The following is a 20,000-nucleotide window of genomic DNA, read 5'->3' as shown; positions in this document are numbered from 1 at the left end:
TTTTATATAAAATATAAAAAATGATTTTCATCATGTAACGTTCTCTCATATTTGTCATTTTGTTTGGCACTTCCGGGCCCCCGTAGTGAACATCACCTCTTTAGATTGTTGATGCAGGCGTGTTCGTGTCACACTGATAACCTTCAACACGTTTAAACTGTTCCCATTAATTCAGACCAATCACAATCATTTGTATTTTGAAGGGCATGTTTAAAGCAGACATGGGAGAAAGTCATTTACAAGTCACAAGCAGGTCTCAAGTCACCGCGCTGACAATCAGGTCAAAGACAGGTCGTGTCCTGGTTTTAATATTTAAATATTACTAACAAGTTATTCTGCATTCCTCCTTCATTACAGATCAACACTTTGATTTTTAATGTTTTATTGTGTTCAGCTGAGAGTCCTTTACCTGTTTGAATTCAAGCTTTCATGCTTTTATTTTGAAAAGGTTGTCGCGTTGTCACACGTTGTCTTCACACGCTGGCGCTGTTCCATCTCTCTGACGACCCGTACGCGTCCTCGCACTCTGAATCCATCCTTCTATTCATTGCATCACATCTGGAGGGTTGATCGTTCTTCTTTCACTCCTTGAAAACAGAACACACACACACACACACACACACACACACACACACACACTCACACTCACACTCACACTCACACTCACACTCACACACACACACTCACACTCACACTCACACTCACACACACTCACACACACACACACACACACTCACACACACACACACACACACACACGCACACACACACACACACTCACACACACACTTCAGGGATGGATGTGAAAAAACAAAGAGCGTCATCTTTTTCTCATGTTTCAGAGTCAGAGCAGACTCGACATGAGAGCGTTTTTTTTGTCTTCTTGTAGAGACAGGAAGGAGGAGAGAGTCAGAATCCATGGACAGAGAGAGAGAGAGAGCGAGAGAGAGAGAGCGAGCAGGGAATGACACGAGGGAAAGGGATTTGAACTCAACAACCAGGAGGCGAGCAGCGGCCCTGACATCTTAATTCTTCTCAAACTTTGAGTCAGAGTTCAGAGAGCTTCACTCGTTGAACCTCGTCCCTTTCATTCCTTTCGATTTGACGCCTCCATATCTTATCTTCATCATGACAGAGGTCTGAAGTGTTCAGCATACTGTGCCAGCCGCCCGAGACTCCATATTAGTCGATGAAGGACACGGCGTGTTGGGATGGCAGAGGGCGACTCTGGTATTTATAGCTCTGAGTCATGAGCTGGACGGTGTCAGTGAATCTCTCCATCAGCAAGCTTGCACACTTAAAGAGAGTACATGGTCAACTGGAAAACAGCCGACCGCCCAGAGTGTATCCGCTGGGATGAGAACTTCCACATCGCTGGTGTCGCTCCGATTGATCGGGCTGATTCTGAAACAAACTGTTTGCCTATCATCAGACGCAGGACTTAAAGGGGACGTATTCTCCCTCTTCTCAAACAGCGCCCCCCTGTGGTCTGAATGAAACATCTGTGTTTCTGAGCTTTGGTCCAAATATAACATGAATGAATGTAGAAACCAGCTCTCTCTGAACGCTCCGTTTGTGTGTGTGTGTGTCTCTTTAAATGCAACAAGCCCCGCCCCCTGAGTTTTCCCAGCAGACATCACTCCTCTATAGAGAGAATAAAAATGGCGGACCTGCTAAAACGTTTAGCTCTAGTCTGGAGATGGAGTTCATGGGAGGAGACACCAGAGGAGGGGAGGGGATTTGTTTACCAGAATCCCACTGTGACATCACAAGGGGAGCACATTAGAAACAGAGCATTTCTCTCTGTGTTGTCAGATTTCTGCAGAGCACAAACAAAAAACTGGATGGATTTCTTTCACATGTCTATAGACTCTCAAATAAACATTAAAAACACTGTAACAGGGATTTTACATAACATGTCCCCTTTAAAGACAAATGTTTCTACAAGCTAATGGTCCTACTTTCAGTTTTAAATCAATAGTTTTTCAATAAAAAAAACTATTGCACACTGTCCGTGCACACTGTCCAACTCATGATGGACTTAGCAGCCAATAGATGTAAGTTAGGCAGCGTTCAAGAGTTTTTAAGTCCTAAAAACAGAGAGGGGACAAAGTCAAAGTCCCAATCCCACGAGATTCTGAGCACGTCGATTTATTCTCAGTGTCGAACTCCGTGATTCCGTCAGTGTTTTACACACACAGTCCAAGTCCATTTGCAAGTCTTTCATGATTTCGTCAAGTCGAGTCCAAAGTCATCAAATCCGTTACTTAAGTCTGACTGGAGTCCAAGTCATGTGACTCAAGTCCAAGTCATGTGACTGGAGTCCAAGTCATGTGACGGGAGTCCAAGTCATGTGACGGGAGTCCAAGTCATGTGACTCAAGTCCAAGTCATGTGACCAGAGTCCAAGTTATGTGACTCAAGTCCAAGTCATGTGACCAGAGTCCAAGTTATGTGACTCAAGTCCAAGTCATGTGACCAGAGTCCAAGTTATGTGACTCAAGTCCAAGTCATGTGACTCAAGTCCAAGTCATGTGACGGGAGTCCAAGTCATGTGGCTCGAGTCCAAGTCATGTGACGGGAGTCCAAGTCATGTGACTCAAGTCCAAGTCATGTGGCTCGAGTCCAAGTCATGTGACTGGAGTCCACACCTCTGCCTAAAAGATTCAAGCTAAGAAGATTTATGTCCTCCAGTTGTGTCACTTACATAAAGGTCCCGCCCCCCCAGTCTGGACACGCCCCTGGTGAAAGTCCAATGAACAAACAAACAGGAATGCATGAAGTCTCGGTCGTGACAGTAATGAGAACTTTGAGGCGTGGTCAATAAAAGTTGGTCCCGGTTATATCCCAGGGCTCTGCATGACGGGCCGGAGGTTTAGAGCGGGACACTTTACAGCTCAGCAGGAGAATGAGTAATGATGGAGATATGATGACTTTATGATGTGACTGTGTAATCGCAAGACCACATCACAACCGTACAAGCCCCCCAAAGACAGAGCAGGAGGTGATAATCCGCAGCAGGATCCAGTTGCATAAATCCATATTTGAAAATGGATTTTAAACGATTTGATACTTGAGAGATTAAAACCATGCAAACATGATCACATTCATAAAACTTCTAGTGTGTCAAACCCTCATGTACGACAAATCTCTGTGTCCAACAATTTGGTGTTTCAGCACATCTAATGTGTCTGGTCCGTCACCTCTCAGCGTGGGTAAATAAGGCCACGTCAGGCGCTTAACATAGACGATGTGTGATACGCAGTCGGCTAAGTTTAGACTGCATGTGAGGGCGTTCAAACAGGGTCACTGCAGGGCGCTGCCGTCCACTTCTAAGTGGTCCATTTACAGGACGGCGTCTCAGTTCAACCGTCTCTATGCAAAGAACTCACGTCTTTTCTTTTTTACAAAATTTAACAAAGTGTAGAGACGCTGGGAAGGTCTGAAGATGTTTGTCATATCATATCCTGACACGAGCGTGTGCATCTCTTAAATTAGTCATTCTGAAGTGTGGGGCTTTTATTTTGAAGGCGGACAAACTGAAGCGTGGTGCTTTTATTTTGAAGGCGGACAAACTGAAGCGTGGTGCTTTGTATTGACGAGCTGTTGACTCAACACTCAGAGGCTCAAAGGTTCAAAGGTCACGATGTGGACATCGTTAATGCGCCGTTATCTCTCCCGTTTGTAAATCAAGCTAACGAGTCTTATGACCATCGTTATCCAATCAGCCTATCAGGTCGAAGCCTGAGCTTCCTGTGGCTGCATCAAGCGAGACACAAACATGAGCGCTAACCTTAAAATCTTTGATCCTCAAATATCTTGCATGTTTTAGTCGGGTGAGGAAAGCGGCGGCGCCGCCTCCTTCCTCCATCCTCGTGGCGTCGACACTGAGTGGCTCGTAGGTGGTCAGGACCCTCCAATGGGAGACGATAGAATCCAGCTGATTTGATCGATGATGCTTGTTTGTGTCACATGCTGTTAGGACAGGAAGTAAGAATAAAACAAACAGCTTAAAGATTGGCTCCTCCCATTTTCACGTCACTTCTGTGTACACCGTTTCAGCTTTCGTTGAATGTCTTTGAGATTCCTGATCTTTGTGTGTTTTCTGTTTTGCAGCGTCTGTGCCGACAGTGCAGATAAGAAGGGCCTCCAGGTTGGCGTTCAGCTGCCCGGCGGCGGGCAGCCCGGGCCTCAGCAGCAGAACCAGCAGCTCTTCCTGAGCCCTGCTAGCCTCCAGCTGGCTCAGCTGCAGGCCCAGCTCACACTCCACCGCCTTAAACTGGCTCAGGGGGGCGCTACAGCCACTGCAGCCAGCGCTCTGAATCAGGTGCTTTCCAATGTCGCCATGTCCCACCCCCTGTTCAACCAGCTCCGGGCCTCCACGTTGGTTGGAAACCCTCAGGGGGGGCTGCCCGCCGGGATGCTGGGTTTCCCATCGTCAAATTCCCAATTAGGGGCCTTGGTGGGCGGGGGATTAAATCCAAACCCTGCAAATGTAAGACTAAACCATTCTGCAGCAGGGGCCCAACAGGGCGTGGAGTACGGTAAAACCTCAGGGTCATCTTACCCGTCTGATACGGACCGCCGTCTACACTTCAACACGTCTGCAGCGTCCTGTGACGGACAGTACTCCGTGAAAAACATGAACAGCGCCGGCTTCCAGAACGATTTCTACGGTCAGGACATGCCGAGGCAACACGCTGCGTTCAGTGTCCCTGAACACAACATGAACCCTTACGACCCCTCCGGGCACAAGGACCAATGGAAAGGCCCCGCGACCCTGAGTCACTGCGGAAAGGTGGACAACGTGTGGACAGCAGCTGGGCCGCCCATCCGGTCCAGAACTGAACTCTATAACCCAGAGGAGCCGACCCCTGACCCCAAGTTCACTCACACTGGAGGGGTTTCCTGTTTCAGCTCAAGTAGCAGCCAGGGCTTTGGAGGATACCAGCCCGTGCACGGGGGCGAGGAAACGCCACCTTCAGGTACCAGGACGCTTCAGCCTTACCAAGTGAATGACTTCCACGCCGTCACGCCGACTCAACTACCGCACCAGTGTAGCATCTGTGACAAGAAGGTCTACAACCTGAAGGTGAGTGATCCCAGCGTGTGTGTTCATGAATCAGTCTGTGGGACGCTTTACCACCTCGAGACACGAATCAGTCTGTGGGACACTTGACCACCTCGAGACACGAATCAGTCTGTGGGACACTTGACCACCTCGAGACACGAATCAGTCTGTGGACGCTTTACCACCTCGAGACACGAATCAGTCTGTGGACTCTTTACCACCTCGAGACACGAATCAGTCTGTGGGACGCTTGACCACCTCGAGACACGAATCAGTCTGTGGACGCTTTAACACCTCGAGACACGAATCAGTCTGTGGGACACTTTACCACCTCGAGACACGAATCAGTCTGTGGACTCTTTACCACCTCGAGACACGAATCAGTCTGTGGGACACTTTACCACCTCGAGACACGAATCAGTCTGTGGGACGCTTTACCACCTCGAGACACGAATCAGTCTGTGGACGCTTTACCACCTCGAGACACGAATCAGTCTGTGGACTCTTTACCACCTCGAGACACGAATCAGTCTGTGGACGCTTTACCACCTCGAGACACGAATCAGTCTGTGGACTCTTTACCACCTCGAGACACGAATCAGTCTGTGGGACACTTTACCACCTCGAGACACGAATCAGTCTGTGGACGCTTTACCACCTCGAGACACGAATCAGTCTGTGGACGCTTTACCACCTAGAGACACGAATCAGTCTGTGGACGCTTTACCACCTCGAGACACGAATCAGTCTGTGGACGCTTTAACACCTCGAGACACGAATCAGTCTGTGGGACACTTTACCACCTCGAGACACGAATCAGTCTGTGGACTCTTTAACACCTCGAGACACGAATCAGTCTGTGGACACTCGAGACACGAATCAGTCTGTGGGACGCTTTACCACCTCGAGACACGAATCAGTCTGTGGACTCTTTACCACCTCGAGACACGAATCAGTCTGTGGACTCTTTACCACCTCGAGACACGAATCAGTCTGTGGACTCTTTACCACCTCGAGACACGAATCAGTCTGTGGGACGCTTTACCACCTCGAGACACGAATCAGTCTGTGGGACGCTTTACCACCTCGAGACGCGAATCAGTCTGTGGACTCTTTACCACCTCGAGACACGAATCAGTCTGTGGACACTCGAGACACGAATCAGTCTGTGGGACGCTTTACCACCTCGAGACACGAATCAGTCTGTGGGACGCTTTACCACCTCGAGACACGAATCAGTCTGTGGGACTCTTTACCACCTCGAGACACGAATCAGTCTGTGGACTCTTTACCACCTCGAGACACGAATCAGTCTGTGGACACTCGAGACACGAATCAGTCTGTGGGACGCTTTACCACCTCGAGACACGAATCAGTCTGTGGGACACTTTACCACCTCGAGACACGAATCAGTCTGTGGACACTTTACCACCTCGAGACACGAATCAGTCTGTGGGACACTTTACCACCTCGAGACACGAATCAGTCTGTGGACTCTTTACCACCTCGAGACACGAATCAGTCTGTGGGACACTTTACCACCTCGAGACACGAATCAGTCTGTGGGACGCTTTACCACCTCGAGACACGAATCAGTCTGTGGACTCTTTACCACCTCGAGACACGAATCAGTCTGTGGGACGCTTTACCACCTCGAGACACGAATCAGTCTGTGGGACGCTTTACCACCTCGAGACACGAATCAGTCTGTGGACTCTTTACCACCTCGAGACACGAATCAGTCTGTGGACACTCGAGACACGAATCAGTCTGTGGGACGCTTTACCACCTCGAGACACAAATCAGTCTGTGGGACGCTTTACCACCTCGAGACACGAATCAGTCTGTGGGACTCTTTACCACCTCGAGACACGAATCAGTCTGTGGACGCTTTACCACCTCGAGACACGAATCAGTCTGTGGGACACTTGACCACCTCGAGACACGAATCAGTCTGTGGACTCTTTACCACCTCGAGACACGAATCAGTCTGTGGACACTCGAGACACGAATCAGTCTGTGGGACGCTTTACCACCTCGAGACACGAATCAGTCTGTGGGACACTTTACCACCTCGAGACACGAATCAGTCTGTGGGACACTTTACCACCTCGAGACACGAATCAGTCTGTGGGACACTTTACCACCTCGAGACACGAATCAGTCTGTGGACACTTTACCACCTCGAGACACGAATCAGTCTGTGGGACACTTTACCACCTCGAGACACAAATCAGTCTGTGGGACACTTTACCACCTCGAGACACGAATCAGTCTGTGGACACTTTACCACCTCGAGACACGAATCAGTCTGTGGGACACTTTACCACCTCGAGACACGAATCAGTCTGTGGACTCTTTACCACCTCGAGACACGAATCAGTCTGTGGACTCTTTACCACCTCGAGACACGAATCAGTCTGTGGACTCTTTACCACCTCGAGACACGAATCAGTCTGTGGGACTCTTTACCACCTCGAGACACGAATCAGTCTGTGGACTCTTTACCACCTCGAGACACGAATCAGTCTGTGGACTCTTTACCACCTCGAGACACGAATCAGTCTGTGGGACACTTTACCACCTCGAGACACGAATCAGTCTGTGGACTCTTTACCACCTCGAGACACGAATCAGTCTGTGGACACTCGAGACACGAATCAGTCTGTGGGACGCTTTACCACCTCGAGACACGAATCAGTCTGTGGACTCTTTACCACCTCGAGACACGAATCAGTCTGTGGGACACTTTACCACCTCGAGACACGAATCAGTCTGTGGGACTCTTTACCACCTCGAGACACGAATCAGTCTGTGGACACTTTACCACCTCGAGACACGAATCAGTCTGTGGACTCTTTACCACCTCGAGACACGAATCAGTCTGTGGACACTTTACCACCTCGAGACACGAATCAGTCTGTGGACACTTTACCACCTCGAGACACGAATCAGTCTGTGGGACACTTTACCACCTCGAGACACGAATCAGTCTGTGGGACACTTTACCACCTCGAGACACGAATCAGTCTGTGGGACACTTTACCACCTCGAGACACGAGTCCTGACAGAGTTTTTACTCTTCCGCTTCACTTTGTCCACCTTCAAAAAACGATTTAAAAAATATATTAATATATTATTATCTTGTCTGATAAAATGATCAGCTGTGATGCTCGTCTGTGATTGGTTCAGCAGGACATACTGCTTTCTAAATCAGCCTGTCATCAGTGGCAGTGAGGACACGGTGTCAGACATCCTGCTGGACATGGAGCTCGATCTGAATGTCCCATGTGTTTGTTTACAGGACTGGGACCAGCACGTGAAGGGCAAACTGCACCTGCAGAACCGAACGCTGTACACGAGCGACAGGTGAGCGAACACACCTTTTTAAAGGATTTTTTTAAACTCTAGTTGTTCATGTTTGAGAACAGGACTCGAGCGTTGGAACTCTTTATTTGTCTTTTCCTCGCTCTATATTCAGCCGTCTTAATGTCCCATGAATCTGAGCTCTGTCACCAGATATGAGCGAGTGAGCGAGGCAGCTATAATCAGCCTGCTGTGATTGTTGCAGCTCCGCAGTCGTCTCCGCTGGAGCTGTCCACTACTCCCACGGCGGGCTGAGCACCGGCGGCACAAACTCCATGGTCTACTCCGCGGCGAGTCAAGGTAGGATCACGGCTGTGACCCTGAGTGCTGTTTGTCTGAGCGTGGGAATGTGTTCACACACAGAGTTATAAATGGAAGGAGAGCGTCATAGTGTTTCTGCTCTCCAACTGAAGCGTCTCTCAGTCAGCTGGTTTAAAAGCCCACGAATAAAGACATCAACGGACTGTGAGCGGACGCTGCGTGGACGCCGCGTGGACGCTGAGCGGGTCGTGTTGGAGGATTCTAACAGTCGCTGCAGTTTATCAAAGTAAACAGGTTCTTCTTCTGTGCACTGAGGAGCGTGCAGCAGCAGCTGCTCATCTCTGACTCCGTCTTTATCCCTGCAGGCTCCTCGTCGAATCAAACACACACCCGAGCTTCTGCTCTTTGACCTGTTCTCCTGCACACTGAGCAGCGTTTAGTATGACAGACTAGATCCCAAACATCATGCTGGAGTCTCTTTTATTATCCCTGACACACGTCAGGAGCCCATTATTAACCTTATCTTAAATGTAACTGTTTTTAAATCCACATGATTTTGATCTACTTTCTCTTCCTGGTTCAAACGGCAGGTTTGTCCCTGCTCTGTTTTTGATCAGGCTCGAGAGAAAAGGAAGGAAGCCTGCTCGTTGTCCTTAAAGAGAGAATGAAGTGAAAACTGATCGCTGGTCAGATCAGCTGCACGCCGTACGCCCCCTTTATTCACTTATGAGTCCTCTCTGAACAACTCAAAGTTTCTTTATCTTCCGTTGTGTTAAACAGGAAGTATCGTCATCCTAGGAATAAATGTGTTTAGTGATCTTGTCCTGAAACATAAAGTGGAGCAGAAAGCTTCTCATGTCCATGAATTATTCCACATGTTTATTATAACTTCCTGGCCTCCACACATGAAGTCTGACATCCAGTCACTTTTTTAACTTTCTTCATGAAGGCAGCAGATGTAACTCTTTCTCACACTCGGCTGAGTCTTAAATTGTTTCCGCAGATGTGTCAGGAGCCAATGCATCATACTTACCAGCTGCAGCCATGAAGACTTTTCCCCTGACGGACGCAGGATTCTCCTCACAGCAGCAGCCCGAGTCAAAGGTCAGACCAATGTTTGGGTTCCTCTCAGGACTTGTTTTGGTTTAGTCTTTGCACTCAGCATCGATCTTTTTTTATTTGACAGGATGGACAGAAAAAACTCTCTTATGACCCAACGTTCAACTTTTACTCACCTGCATAGACGCCAAAAGGTTTTAACCACAGACTGTAAATATGAGAGGACGAAGCCTGAGCGTCGTCCCCCGTGTGTCCCTGCAGGGGGCACTGGAGTCCCCCGTGTGTTCCTGCAGGGGGCGCTGGAGTCCCCCGTGTGTTCCTGCAGGGGGCGCTGGAGTCCCCCGTCTGTTCCTGCAGGGGGCGCTGGAGTCCCCCGTGTGTCCCTGCAGGGGACTCCAGCGCCCCCTGCAGGGACACACGGGGGACTCCAGCGCCCCCTGCAGGGACACACGGGGGACGACACTTTGGCTTCGTCCTCTCATATTTACAGTCTGTGGTTGTGAACAGATGCAGATCCTCTTGTTGACTGCTGATCAGGTCCAACAGGAAGCTTGTCTGGGCTTGAAAACATGATTCCATGAAAATGGATGAATTAGGAAACACGTTTTCCAGGCTTTATTTCCTTCCTCTTAATCAATGACTTCTTTAGTGTCCTGTTCTTGCTGCTGCTTTCTGTTTTATCAAACGCTGCTTTGCAAACATGGATGGTAAAATCGTGCTGTCATGATGGATGATCATATTAATAATAATAATAAAAGAAGAGTGAGACATGTGACACATGTTCTGATGTGTGGGGACATAATGAGCCTAATGAAGCTGCATGAGATCCCGTGTGGAGGCTGACGCTGGTCTCTGGGTCTGAATCACAGCAGCTGTTTGTGGGCATCAGTGTGTCAGGCCTGTTGAAACGCACAGTGAGCCCGATGAGTGATCTGAAAATTATCCCCACTAAACCTGAGGAAAGACTCCTCTGGTGCCCGGCACGCAGCTTTCAACAGTCGGCCCACAGTGATGGAGCTGACACACACACACACGGTGTGCACTCCGACCTCGGAGCGACGCTCCCACTGGAACAAAAGGAACTATAATAAATGAAGATGATATGTTCTGTAAAATGAACCAATCAGGAGTCTTACGTCTCGCTGAAAACGCACCGAACTTGGCGTGCGTGTCAGATTTGGCGCCCAGCTGCACAGCTGTCTTAAAGAGACAGTCTCTCACTTTAATATTTCATTAACAGATATGAAGATGAATTACGACGGCTGTGGTTCAGAGAGTCTGTCTCCTCTCGACCGACAGGGAGGGAAGGGCAGAGGTTCGATCCCCAGCTCCTGCAGACACACGTCCGATCAATCCTTGGGCAAGGCACTTAACCCCAAGTTGCTCCCACTGCTTCTTCTACTGATGGACTCTTTACTCTGCAGCAGCCTCTACCATCAGTGTGTGAATGTGTATGAATGGATGAGTTCATACTGATGGACTCTTTACTCTGCAGCAGCCTCTACCATCAGTGTGTGAATGTGTATGAATGGATGAGTTCATACTGATGGACTCTTTACTCTGCTGCAGCCTCTACCATCTTTACACATGATATTTGAGTAAACTTGACCTTGACTTTCTTGTTTGGTTTTCTATATTGTGTGTGTGTGTGTGTGTGTGTGTGTGTGTGTGTGTGTGTGTTGTGTTTAGTGCGCCTCATTGCCCTCGCTGTGTTTGAGTGCTGTCATGTGATCAGTCCACTTTTATTTGAACCTGATGACAAAAGGTTTCACAGTCTAATTTAAAAATGTCCCCGCGTCCTTTCAGACTCTGTAGGTCTCCTCTCGTCCACAGTCAATAAGTCGTCATCGTGGCGTTTACATGTTTGGATACGTGTGTGTGTGAACATGGAACACACAGACGCTTTCCTCTGAAGGGACAGTGTTTCTGTCAAAGGAACAATCCTCCTCTTCCTCTTTGTCCTTCCTGTCTTTAACCCGAGCCTGGACTGCTTCTTTGGTTATGGACAAAGGGGCGTGGCTTATTGTTGGGAACATATTTGATGGGCTTCATGTTCTAATGTTAGTTGCTGTAAACACACACCTGTCGAAGCAGAACAGGTGGAGTTAAAGCTCCTTCCTTTGTGTGTGTGTGTGTGTGTGTGTGTGTGTGTGTGTGTGTGTGTGTGTGTGTGTGTGTGTGTGTGTGTGTGTGTGTGTGTGTGTGTGTGTGTGTGTGTGTGTGTGTGTGTGAGTGTGTGTGTGTGTGTGTGTGAGTGTGTGAGCATGAGAGGCTGCTCACACGACATTTGAACAAAGATGTTGAGTCACTTCATTGTCAGTGATCAGAAGTCGTACGGCGGCAGCAGCAGCAGCAGCAGCAGCAGCAGCAGTGTGGATTCAGAAGCTTCAGCTAACACAGTAGCTTCTTACAATAACAGAACTCAAAGAGATAAACACAGGATTACAGCTAACTGCTGTCGGCAGCGCAGACCTTCAGACCCCCATGTCACACGCCCAGGCGGCGGTGTCCAGTTTCAGGCTGCGAGCGTCTGGTAAAGTGATCTGAGGGATGGGCCGGTGAGCGCTCAGTGTCGGAACGTGGAGAGAAACTGTGAAACCAAACGGATCATCTCCCTGGATCCTCCGACGAGGGTCAGACTCTTCTCAGACGAGAGGACATGTCCTCTGCAGGGACGTGACGTCTCTGCAAACAGCAAAGCAGTGCGTGCCAGTTATTGTCCTTCACAACATTTGGCCCGTGGTCCTGAGGGTGTGAAGAGCACATGGCTGCACACAGCGTGTCAGAGGCGTGACCCCTTCAGACCGCGTCGTCACATCACCTGATCATTTACATATAAGCGTGCACACACACACACACACACACACACACACACACACACACACGTGCACAAACTGGATCCGACAGGACGTGCACTGATGGACAGATGTCAGAGTGAGCGGGCTGCACGCTGCTCCTCTGAGCTGGGCGGGGGGGTTCATGTCTTGCTCAACGGCTCGCACCTCTCCAATTTCCAGATTTGGCGTGCACCGGGGTTTGAACCGCTTCCCAAATCAACCGCCGCGCCCATGAGCAGTGAGGGTGGCGTGCAGGCGCTCAAACAGACGAGCGCTCGTACTCGCAGTCTGCCGTGCAGTTCACACACTTCCCCTGGAGCAGACCAGTTTTACTTCCTGTTTCTTGTCTCCCTCTCACTTTGTTCCTCCTTAAGGTGTAAAAATCCCCATTCCACTTCAAACCAGGAGATTATCATCACTTCCTGTTTAAAGCAGACTGAGCTGAAGTCCGTCCCTCCGTCTTTCCAAAGTCCTGTCTGCAGATTCAAACCTGTGAGACGGCTGTGGTGTGTGCAGCCTCCTCGGGTGCAGCCAATGACACGGCATAACTCTGCGCTCTAATTTGCGGTTAACAGAACCAGCTACTGTTCCCGGCCTGAGCCAACCCTGACAGTGATATCGATGCTGCGGTCGACTGTCTGCGCTCACAGACTGCGAGCACGTCCTGCAGATCAGGAACAAGCGAGCGCACACTCTGGCTCTCTTTAATATCATGAGGACATAAACAGCCTATTCTGGGATCTGTTTATTGAGACCAACCTGCACTGGACTCGTGAGTTCTGATGGCCCGGCGCTGGCACGGAGCAGTTCATAAAATTATCACTCCTACATCAGGAGCTGTTGATGTCAGGGAGCTGCAGGCCGGAGAGAAGGAAGACGTGACAAAGACGTTGAAGAATAAAGGCCATCGCACCCCGAGAGACTGGACACCGTTCAAAAGTAACTAGGACTCCGCGTTCTGTCAAGCAGGTTCGCACTCTGACTTTCGTTGGTCGTATCTTTCGGACCGAGCTGGATTTTCTGCATCAGGCTCAGTGTGCAAAGTGTCTGCACCTTGTTTTCTTTCTTTCGGATTCATGGACTCAGTGTGCCTTTAATGTCTCTGAGTGTCTCCCTGTATTTATTTTGTCCCTTCAGGCTCCACCTAGATAGTGGCGGAGAGAATCACTCCCATGATTTCCCGCCAGCCTCAACGTCATCTATTGTTATTGTTGTATTGATCGAGAGCCCCCTGGTGGCTGAATCTATGTAGTGTGGTTTTAAAAAAGGGGTTAATCCTGTCCTCTGGATTATAATCTGAGCGTCGAAGGCCGTTCTCAGAGAGCTTCGACCTCCATTTGTGGTTCACTGAGGCTCAGAAGCTTCCTGCCATCATTTGACAGCTGTTGTTCAAACGTGTCCTGATGAAGTCTGTGAGGTTTCACCACCGAACACTAACGTGCTGTTGTCAGCGTGTTCTCCTCCTCTCTGTTCGTTACGACCATCGGCCTCAGTGTGTTAGTGTGACGCAGGGTCGCTGGTCGTTGGTCGGACAGTCCGTCCAGCACATGGAACTGTCTGTCAGGTCTTTGAGCCTGAGGGGGGGGGGGGGGGGGGGGGGGGGGGTGCACTTTAAAATGTGCAGTTGCAGCACAGTGTTTGCAGAAACACGACTCTGTGAGCAGCTGAATTTATTGCTGCTTCCTGCATTGATGTGAAAAAGAACCAGAGGTATCAAACGGTAAGCAGGAACAGCTTCTGGCTCGTTGGACCAGAGACGTAGACAGCTTGACTTTGTGCTCAGGATAAATAAGAAGAGAGATTATATATATATATTCTGACAACGCTCATGATACTAACGCTAACATCAACTAGCTCATTTTAGCTAACTAGCACTCTGATGTTTTGAGGATGAATAATTTTCCAAACAGCAGCGTTCAGTCTACTGAAAAGTCTGCACTGCATCCTGACCTGTGGATATTTACAAAGAGCCTGCTACATCACAGCTTACAGCTGATAATATCAGTTGTCCCCCTTTGGTATAAAATGGTACTACATCAGGGGTGTCCAAAGTGCGGCCCGGGGGCCATTTGTGGCCCTTGAGTGGATTTTTTGTGGCCCTTGACTTCAAATCGAAGAATCAGAAGATTTTGGCCCCAGGCCTCATCAGATGGCATATTTCGTTCTTTTTTTTCTTTTTCATGTTAGCGAGGGAGACCTATAAAAGCCTGTTTTATGACTATTCTTTCCAAAAAATGAGAACACAACAGTTTCCCACTGCAACTAGTTATTGTGTATTTACATTATTTTTTGAAGAGGTCAAAATACAAAAAGTTCCTTCCAATATTTAAAAAAAACAAACAAACAAACAAACCCTGTGGCCCGCCACAATTTTGGCCCGCAAGAAAAAAAGTTTGGGAACCACTGTATTACATGGACTGCAGGTGAAATGGTAAACAGCTTGTATAATGAATCATCGATGAACAATCATTCATTCAACTGTGGTTGTATCAAAGTCTCTTTCTGGTTGTCAGCCGGTGTGGCGAGCAGGCAGTGGCGAGCAGTCAGTGGCGAGCATGCAGTGGCGAGCAGTCAGTGGCGAGCAGCCAGCAGGCAGTGGAGAACATGCAGTGGCGAGCAGGCAGTGGCGAGCAGGCAGTGGCGAGCAGGCAGTGGAGAACATGCAGTGGCTGCTGTGTCGTGTCTATGTGAACGGTCACTTCTCTCTCCTCGGGGTCAGAGCAGGGTGTGAATACCTGCTAAAAGATGAGCTCAGTGAATAAATAAAAAACAGTGAGAACTATTCGTACTGAATGCTAAACAAAAAAGGATTCGCTTCCTCGCCTGTCGCTCTGCAGCCGTCTGTGTGTCGCCGTGCTGTGAAAACAGGACAAAGAGCGATGGGATGTGAAGGTCGCCGTTCTTGGCAGTCAGGAGGGATTTATGTTAAATGTGTGAAACGTCTGAGGCCAGTCAGCTGACAAGTCTCTAAATCCAAACAAGAAAACTTTCATTATCACTGCGGCGCTGCTGCCAAGAAGTTATCTTTAGACGCTGTGAGGACGCCGTCCTGCGCTGTCGTGCTGCATTGATCGTCTCGGATCTCTTCAGTGTTATTCTCTCTGCTCTCAGGATCACACCCAATCAGATCTCTGTTAACATCCAAACTCTTTCTAGTTTCATATTCAGACCCTCTCAAACAATGAAAGCCCATGTGACTAAATTAAAAAACATTGATTTGAATTTGATGCATATCGCATGTTTCAGACAGTTGGAGTAGGAGAGAGAAATGAGACTGACCTGCTTCTTGATTGAACAACAATGGTCAAATATTCCACTTTTAAAAGACAGAAATGGATCCAAACACGAACATGTTTTTTTTTAAACATGTTTCTGACCAGATAAATTCAGAATGAGTTATTTTTTTCCAAACACAATGACATGATATTTTCAGGCCTGTGTCCATTTAAAGCTGCTTTGTACACGAGCGGCGATCACGGCCTCGCTTCACCGTGCTTCTCACCGCCGCTGATGGTTGCCTGGTTACGAACGTTGACATCCACTTGTCTGTTTTAGAAAACCATTTAAACAACTTATCGTAGACTGGCGTTGACAGCAGCTCGACACCCAGAGATCGTCTCCTCGATTAATGTTGCCAAAGCTATCAGATGCCCCTTCTTGATTCTCATTGGTTGGTGAGAAGAAGTGACATCGATGAGCGCGACATTGTCCAAAATAAAGCTGAACTATTTTCCACTGAGAGCGCAGCGACAACAGCGTGGGCTTTTCTGCTCTCTGAACCGAACTGCCGGGCGCTGCCATGTGGCCACGGCTTCAATGTCACTGTTAGCATGATGTCGCCATTTTGACTCTGGTTTGATGAATGTTTAATATCGAAACTTTCATTTCATTTTTATCGAAGGCTATTTTTTTCTGTTTTCAGGCATTTCCAGCGAGAAAAGCCACAGCAGGTCGAGTCGTTCACATCTGCAACCTCCCCGAAGGAAGCTGCACGGAGAATGATGTCATCAACCTGGGACTACCCTTTGGCAAAGTCACCAACTACATACTGATGCGCTCGACCCATCAGGTACAAGAGTTCTGTTATTCACCAAATATCCTGAAGTCTTTTCTTCAGTCTGTAGCTCTGCCCCCTAGTGTTTAAAATGAGTACTGCAGTCTAAACTCTAATCATCACAGAGAACTGTCTCCCCCCTCCTCTCACACAGGTCAGCATGTGGTGGACACTGTAGCTTCAGTGTTTAGCCAGCTCCGCATGTGGTGGACACTGTAGCTTCAGTGTTTAGCCAGCTCTGCACGTGGTGGACACTGTAGCTTCAGTGTTTAGCCAGCTCTGCACGTGGTGGACACTGTAGCTTCAGTGTTTAGCCAGCTCTGCACGTGGTGGACACTGTAGCTTCAGTGTTCAGCCAGCTCTGCATGTGGTGGACACTGTAGCTTCAGTGTTTAGCCAGCTCTGCATGTGGTGGACACTGTAGCTTCAGTGTTTAGCCAGCTCTGCATGTGGTGGACACTGTAGCTTCAGTGTTTAGCCAGCTCTGCATGGGTCTGTAAAGCTTTCTGCGTTCTAACCTCTCTCCATGTTTCATCTCCAACATTGATCCTAGTTTGAGCAGCTTTCTGCTGCTGGAGCTTATTAGAAACATGCAGAGGCTTTTTAGCTCGGGTACAATCACTTCCAACACGTCTCTGCTCCTTCAGGCGTTCGTGGAGATGGCTTATGTTGAAGCAGCTCAGGCGATGGTTCAATACTACCAGCTCACTCCAGCTTCGATCAACAACCAGAAACTTCTCATACGGATGTCCAAGAGGTACAAGGAGCTGCAACTCAAGGTACGACTCACGGTCAAAGAGCAAAAGGGTTTTCTGTCCGTTGGAGAATAACTGAATTATTGTTTCTGTTTAGAAACCGGGTAAAGATGTTCAGTCGATCATCCAGGACATCAGCTCTCAGCGGGATAGAGACGAGATGCAGGAACTTGAGCAGTAAGGAACCTTTCGACTGACAGTCTGAGACTGTGAATCTTTAAGAGGTCTTTGAAATCCAGCATGTTGTTTTTCTCCTTCAGCTACATGCCAGAGAGAGCTCGCTCCCGCAGCCCGATCAGAAGCTCTCTCAGCCCCCATTCCCACAGCCCCAGTTTCACTTCCTGCAGCTCAGCTCCGAGCCCCCAGGCGGCGCCGCCGTGCAGGCCTCCAGAGCGAGGCAGCAATGGTCTCGGCCCCCGCCACGGCTCTTGGGATTGGTCCTCACATTTGAGAAGGTGTGAGGATGAGCGGGAGAGAGACGACCCGTGGCGGAACGGAGGCAACATGGAGGACGATCGGCCTAATGGCAGAGCAGCGGACCGTCGGAAGGCCTACCAGAAGCCCGTCGACCACATCAGCTCCAGATCCACAGACGACCGGGGGGGAGGTGAAGGGATGAGGGGCAGCAGAGACTGGCACCCACGAGGCAGCCCTCAAGGCTTCAGCGCTTACAGGAACACGGAGGACGACTTCTACATCAAGGAGCAAATGTACAAGCTGGACAAGCCGCCCAGAGCGCCGTACCAGAGGCACGAGGCCAAACCAAAGAGGAGGGAGGGAAACGACCACCACAGCCGGCCGAGGCCTTCCGAGCCCACGGAGGAGCCTCTTCGCAGGTCACAAGAAGACAAGAGGCAGAGCTCGCCAGGCCGGGGCCGGAGCAAGAAGACCACCCGGAGACCCAGCCCTGCAGAGAAACAGCAGAGAGAGAACACGTCTGAAAATACTGTGAGTCACTTCAGTCATGCACGCCGGTGTACATCACATCCCTCCACTTACTCTGGAATTCCTTTTTTTCCAGGAGCGCAAGTCCAAAGACAAACCTGCTTCACCTCAGCAGAGAGACAAGCCGAAAGAAGCTGTCGAGTGCAGTAAGGACGGAGACGCAGTAAGCCCACTCTTGTGTTGTAGATGTGTCTTTGGTTTGACGTGCAGGACTCTCATTCGTTGACTTCTTCTCTCAGGTGACGGAGCGGCGCAGCGGAGAAGACACCGATGAAGAGTGTTGGTATCCCAACAACATGGAGGAGCTGGTCACCGTCGACGAAGTGGGAGGAGAAGATGATTTCATCGTTGAGCCGGATCTTCCCGAGCTGGAGAAGTTTGAGTCGAGCCTCAAGGAGGAAGCAGCGGTGGAGCTCCCCCCCTCCCCCCCATCCTCCCCCCCCCCCAGGAGGAGCAGGAGCAGTCCCGTACAGACGCTGAGGGGCAGACGCAAACCGACAGACCTGGGGAGGTTTTACCGGCCGCCGGTCCCGAAGAGCCGGCGCTCAGTCCCTGCAGCCCCCGAGCCAACACTCAGTAACCTGAGTGACTTCCCCACGGAGGAGTTCAAGGCTGCGCTGGAGGAGGCGTGTTTACACCGCACTGAAACCAATCGATGGCCTTCAGAAGAGTCGATGGAAAATCACCTTCATGTCTCAAAGGACACAAACGATGTGGAAGGAGGAGAGGTCGCCGAGATAACCACGGCTGCTCCACTCAAGGACGACAGTCTTAAAAACGGTACTTTACAAAGTCCCTGTGACGTCCTTCCATTTCCTCATGTCGTTTAGTTTTCCGGCTTCACCTCTTGTTGCATGTGCAGACAGGCGACCACATACAATGAGTGTGCAACAATGGATTTGAGCGAGTGTGGCGCTCGCCGCAGCGTGCACACGAGGCACCATGACAGCTTGTTTTATGATTCGTCTCCTTTCACAGAGGTCGAGGCCGTGTCACCATCTCAAGAGCAAGACAAGGCTGTCAGTGAACTCAGCATCCCATTGGGTAAGCACACGACCTGTCATCACTCCCCTTCGCTGTTTTATTAGAAATGCTGGTTTAGCTCAAAGTCCCGAGTCCTCCACACGCACTCATCACTGACGCCCCCATCCTCACGTTTCCTGTCTCTCTGCAGCACTTCCTGTCCAATCATTCAAAACACTGTTGACGCCTCACTGAGGATCTCAAATGAAGGGGGGGCCTTGAGCTGGTCTTGATTCTATTCCAGGCTCTTCCTGTCCTGAAGACAAAGTCGTCTCATGTGCACCGTTAATAAGCGCACTGACAACCTGCAGCATTAGCACTCTAATTGGCTGGAATCGCTTGGCCACTTGTTGGCCTATTTCTGTGAGCAGGTTGTGAAGCGCCCCCCAGAGAGGGGAGTATTTATGTCATCGTCAGGGCTGTGATGACACGGCAGGCGGCAGGCGGCGTGCGGCGTGCGGCGTGCTCGCTCCTGCTGCAGGGAGGCTTACGTAAGCCGGCCTGCTTTGTCCCAGACACAAGAGGCTATTTCTGCTGTGTGACGCCGGGAGCAAACGAGAGCATGACTGTGACGAGTTTCACACTCATGACTCATCTCGCTGTTATGCTTCATCAGGAGTGTCGACGAGC

The 20,000-nt window shown here is 49.6% G+C and overlaps 1 protein-coding gene across 1 annotated transcript in view; it reads left to right on the top strand.

Annotated features, from left to right (window-relative positions):
• The window catches only part of rbm20 (RNA binding motif protein 20), a 43,193-nt gene extending 23,506 nt beyond the window's left edge, over positions 1-19,687 (top strand). Inside the window, exons 2-13 of the mRNA XM_079338468.1 lie at positions 4,116-5,091; positions 8,375-8,439; positions 8,642-8,736; positions 9,701-9,801; positions 16,516-16,662; positions 17,295-17,426; positions 17,500-17,579; positions 17,663-18,350; positions 18,424-18,510; positions 18,587-19,127; positions 19,326-19,391; positions 19,522-19,687. Coding sequence (XP_079194594.1) covers positions 4,116-5,091; positions 8,375-8,439; positions 8,642-8,736; positions 9,701-9,801; positions 16,516-16,662; positions 17,295-17,426; positions 17,500-17,579; positions 17,663-18,350; positions 18,424-18,510; positions 18,587-19,127; positions 19,326-19,391; positions 19,522-19,565 — 3,022 coding nt within the window. The 3' untranslated portion in view covers positions 19,566-19,687. The remainder of the gene's footprint in view (positions 1-4,115; positions 5,092-8,374; positions 8,440-8,641; positions 8,737-9,700; positions 9,802-16,515; positions 16,663-17,294; positions 17,427-17,499; positions 17,580-17,662; positions 18,351-18,423; positions 18,511-18,586; positions 19,128-19,325; positions 19,392-19,521) is intronic.
• Positions 19,688-20,000: the final 313 nt, after the last annotated feature.

The sequence above is a fragment of the Symphodus melops genome (genome assembly GCF_947650265.1).
Source record: "Symphodus melops genome assembly, chromosome: 2".
Taxonomy (NCBI): Eukaryota; Metazoa; Chordata; class Actinopteri; order Labriformes; family Labridae; genus Symphodus; species Symphodus melops.
Note: the sequence above shows the minus strand (reverse complement) of the source record. Positions and strands in the feature narration are given on the sequence as shown.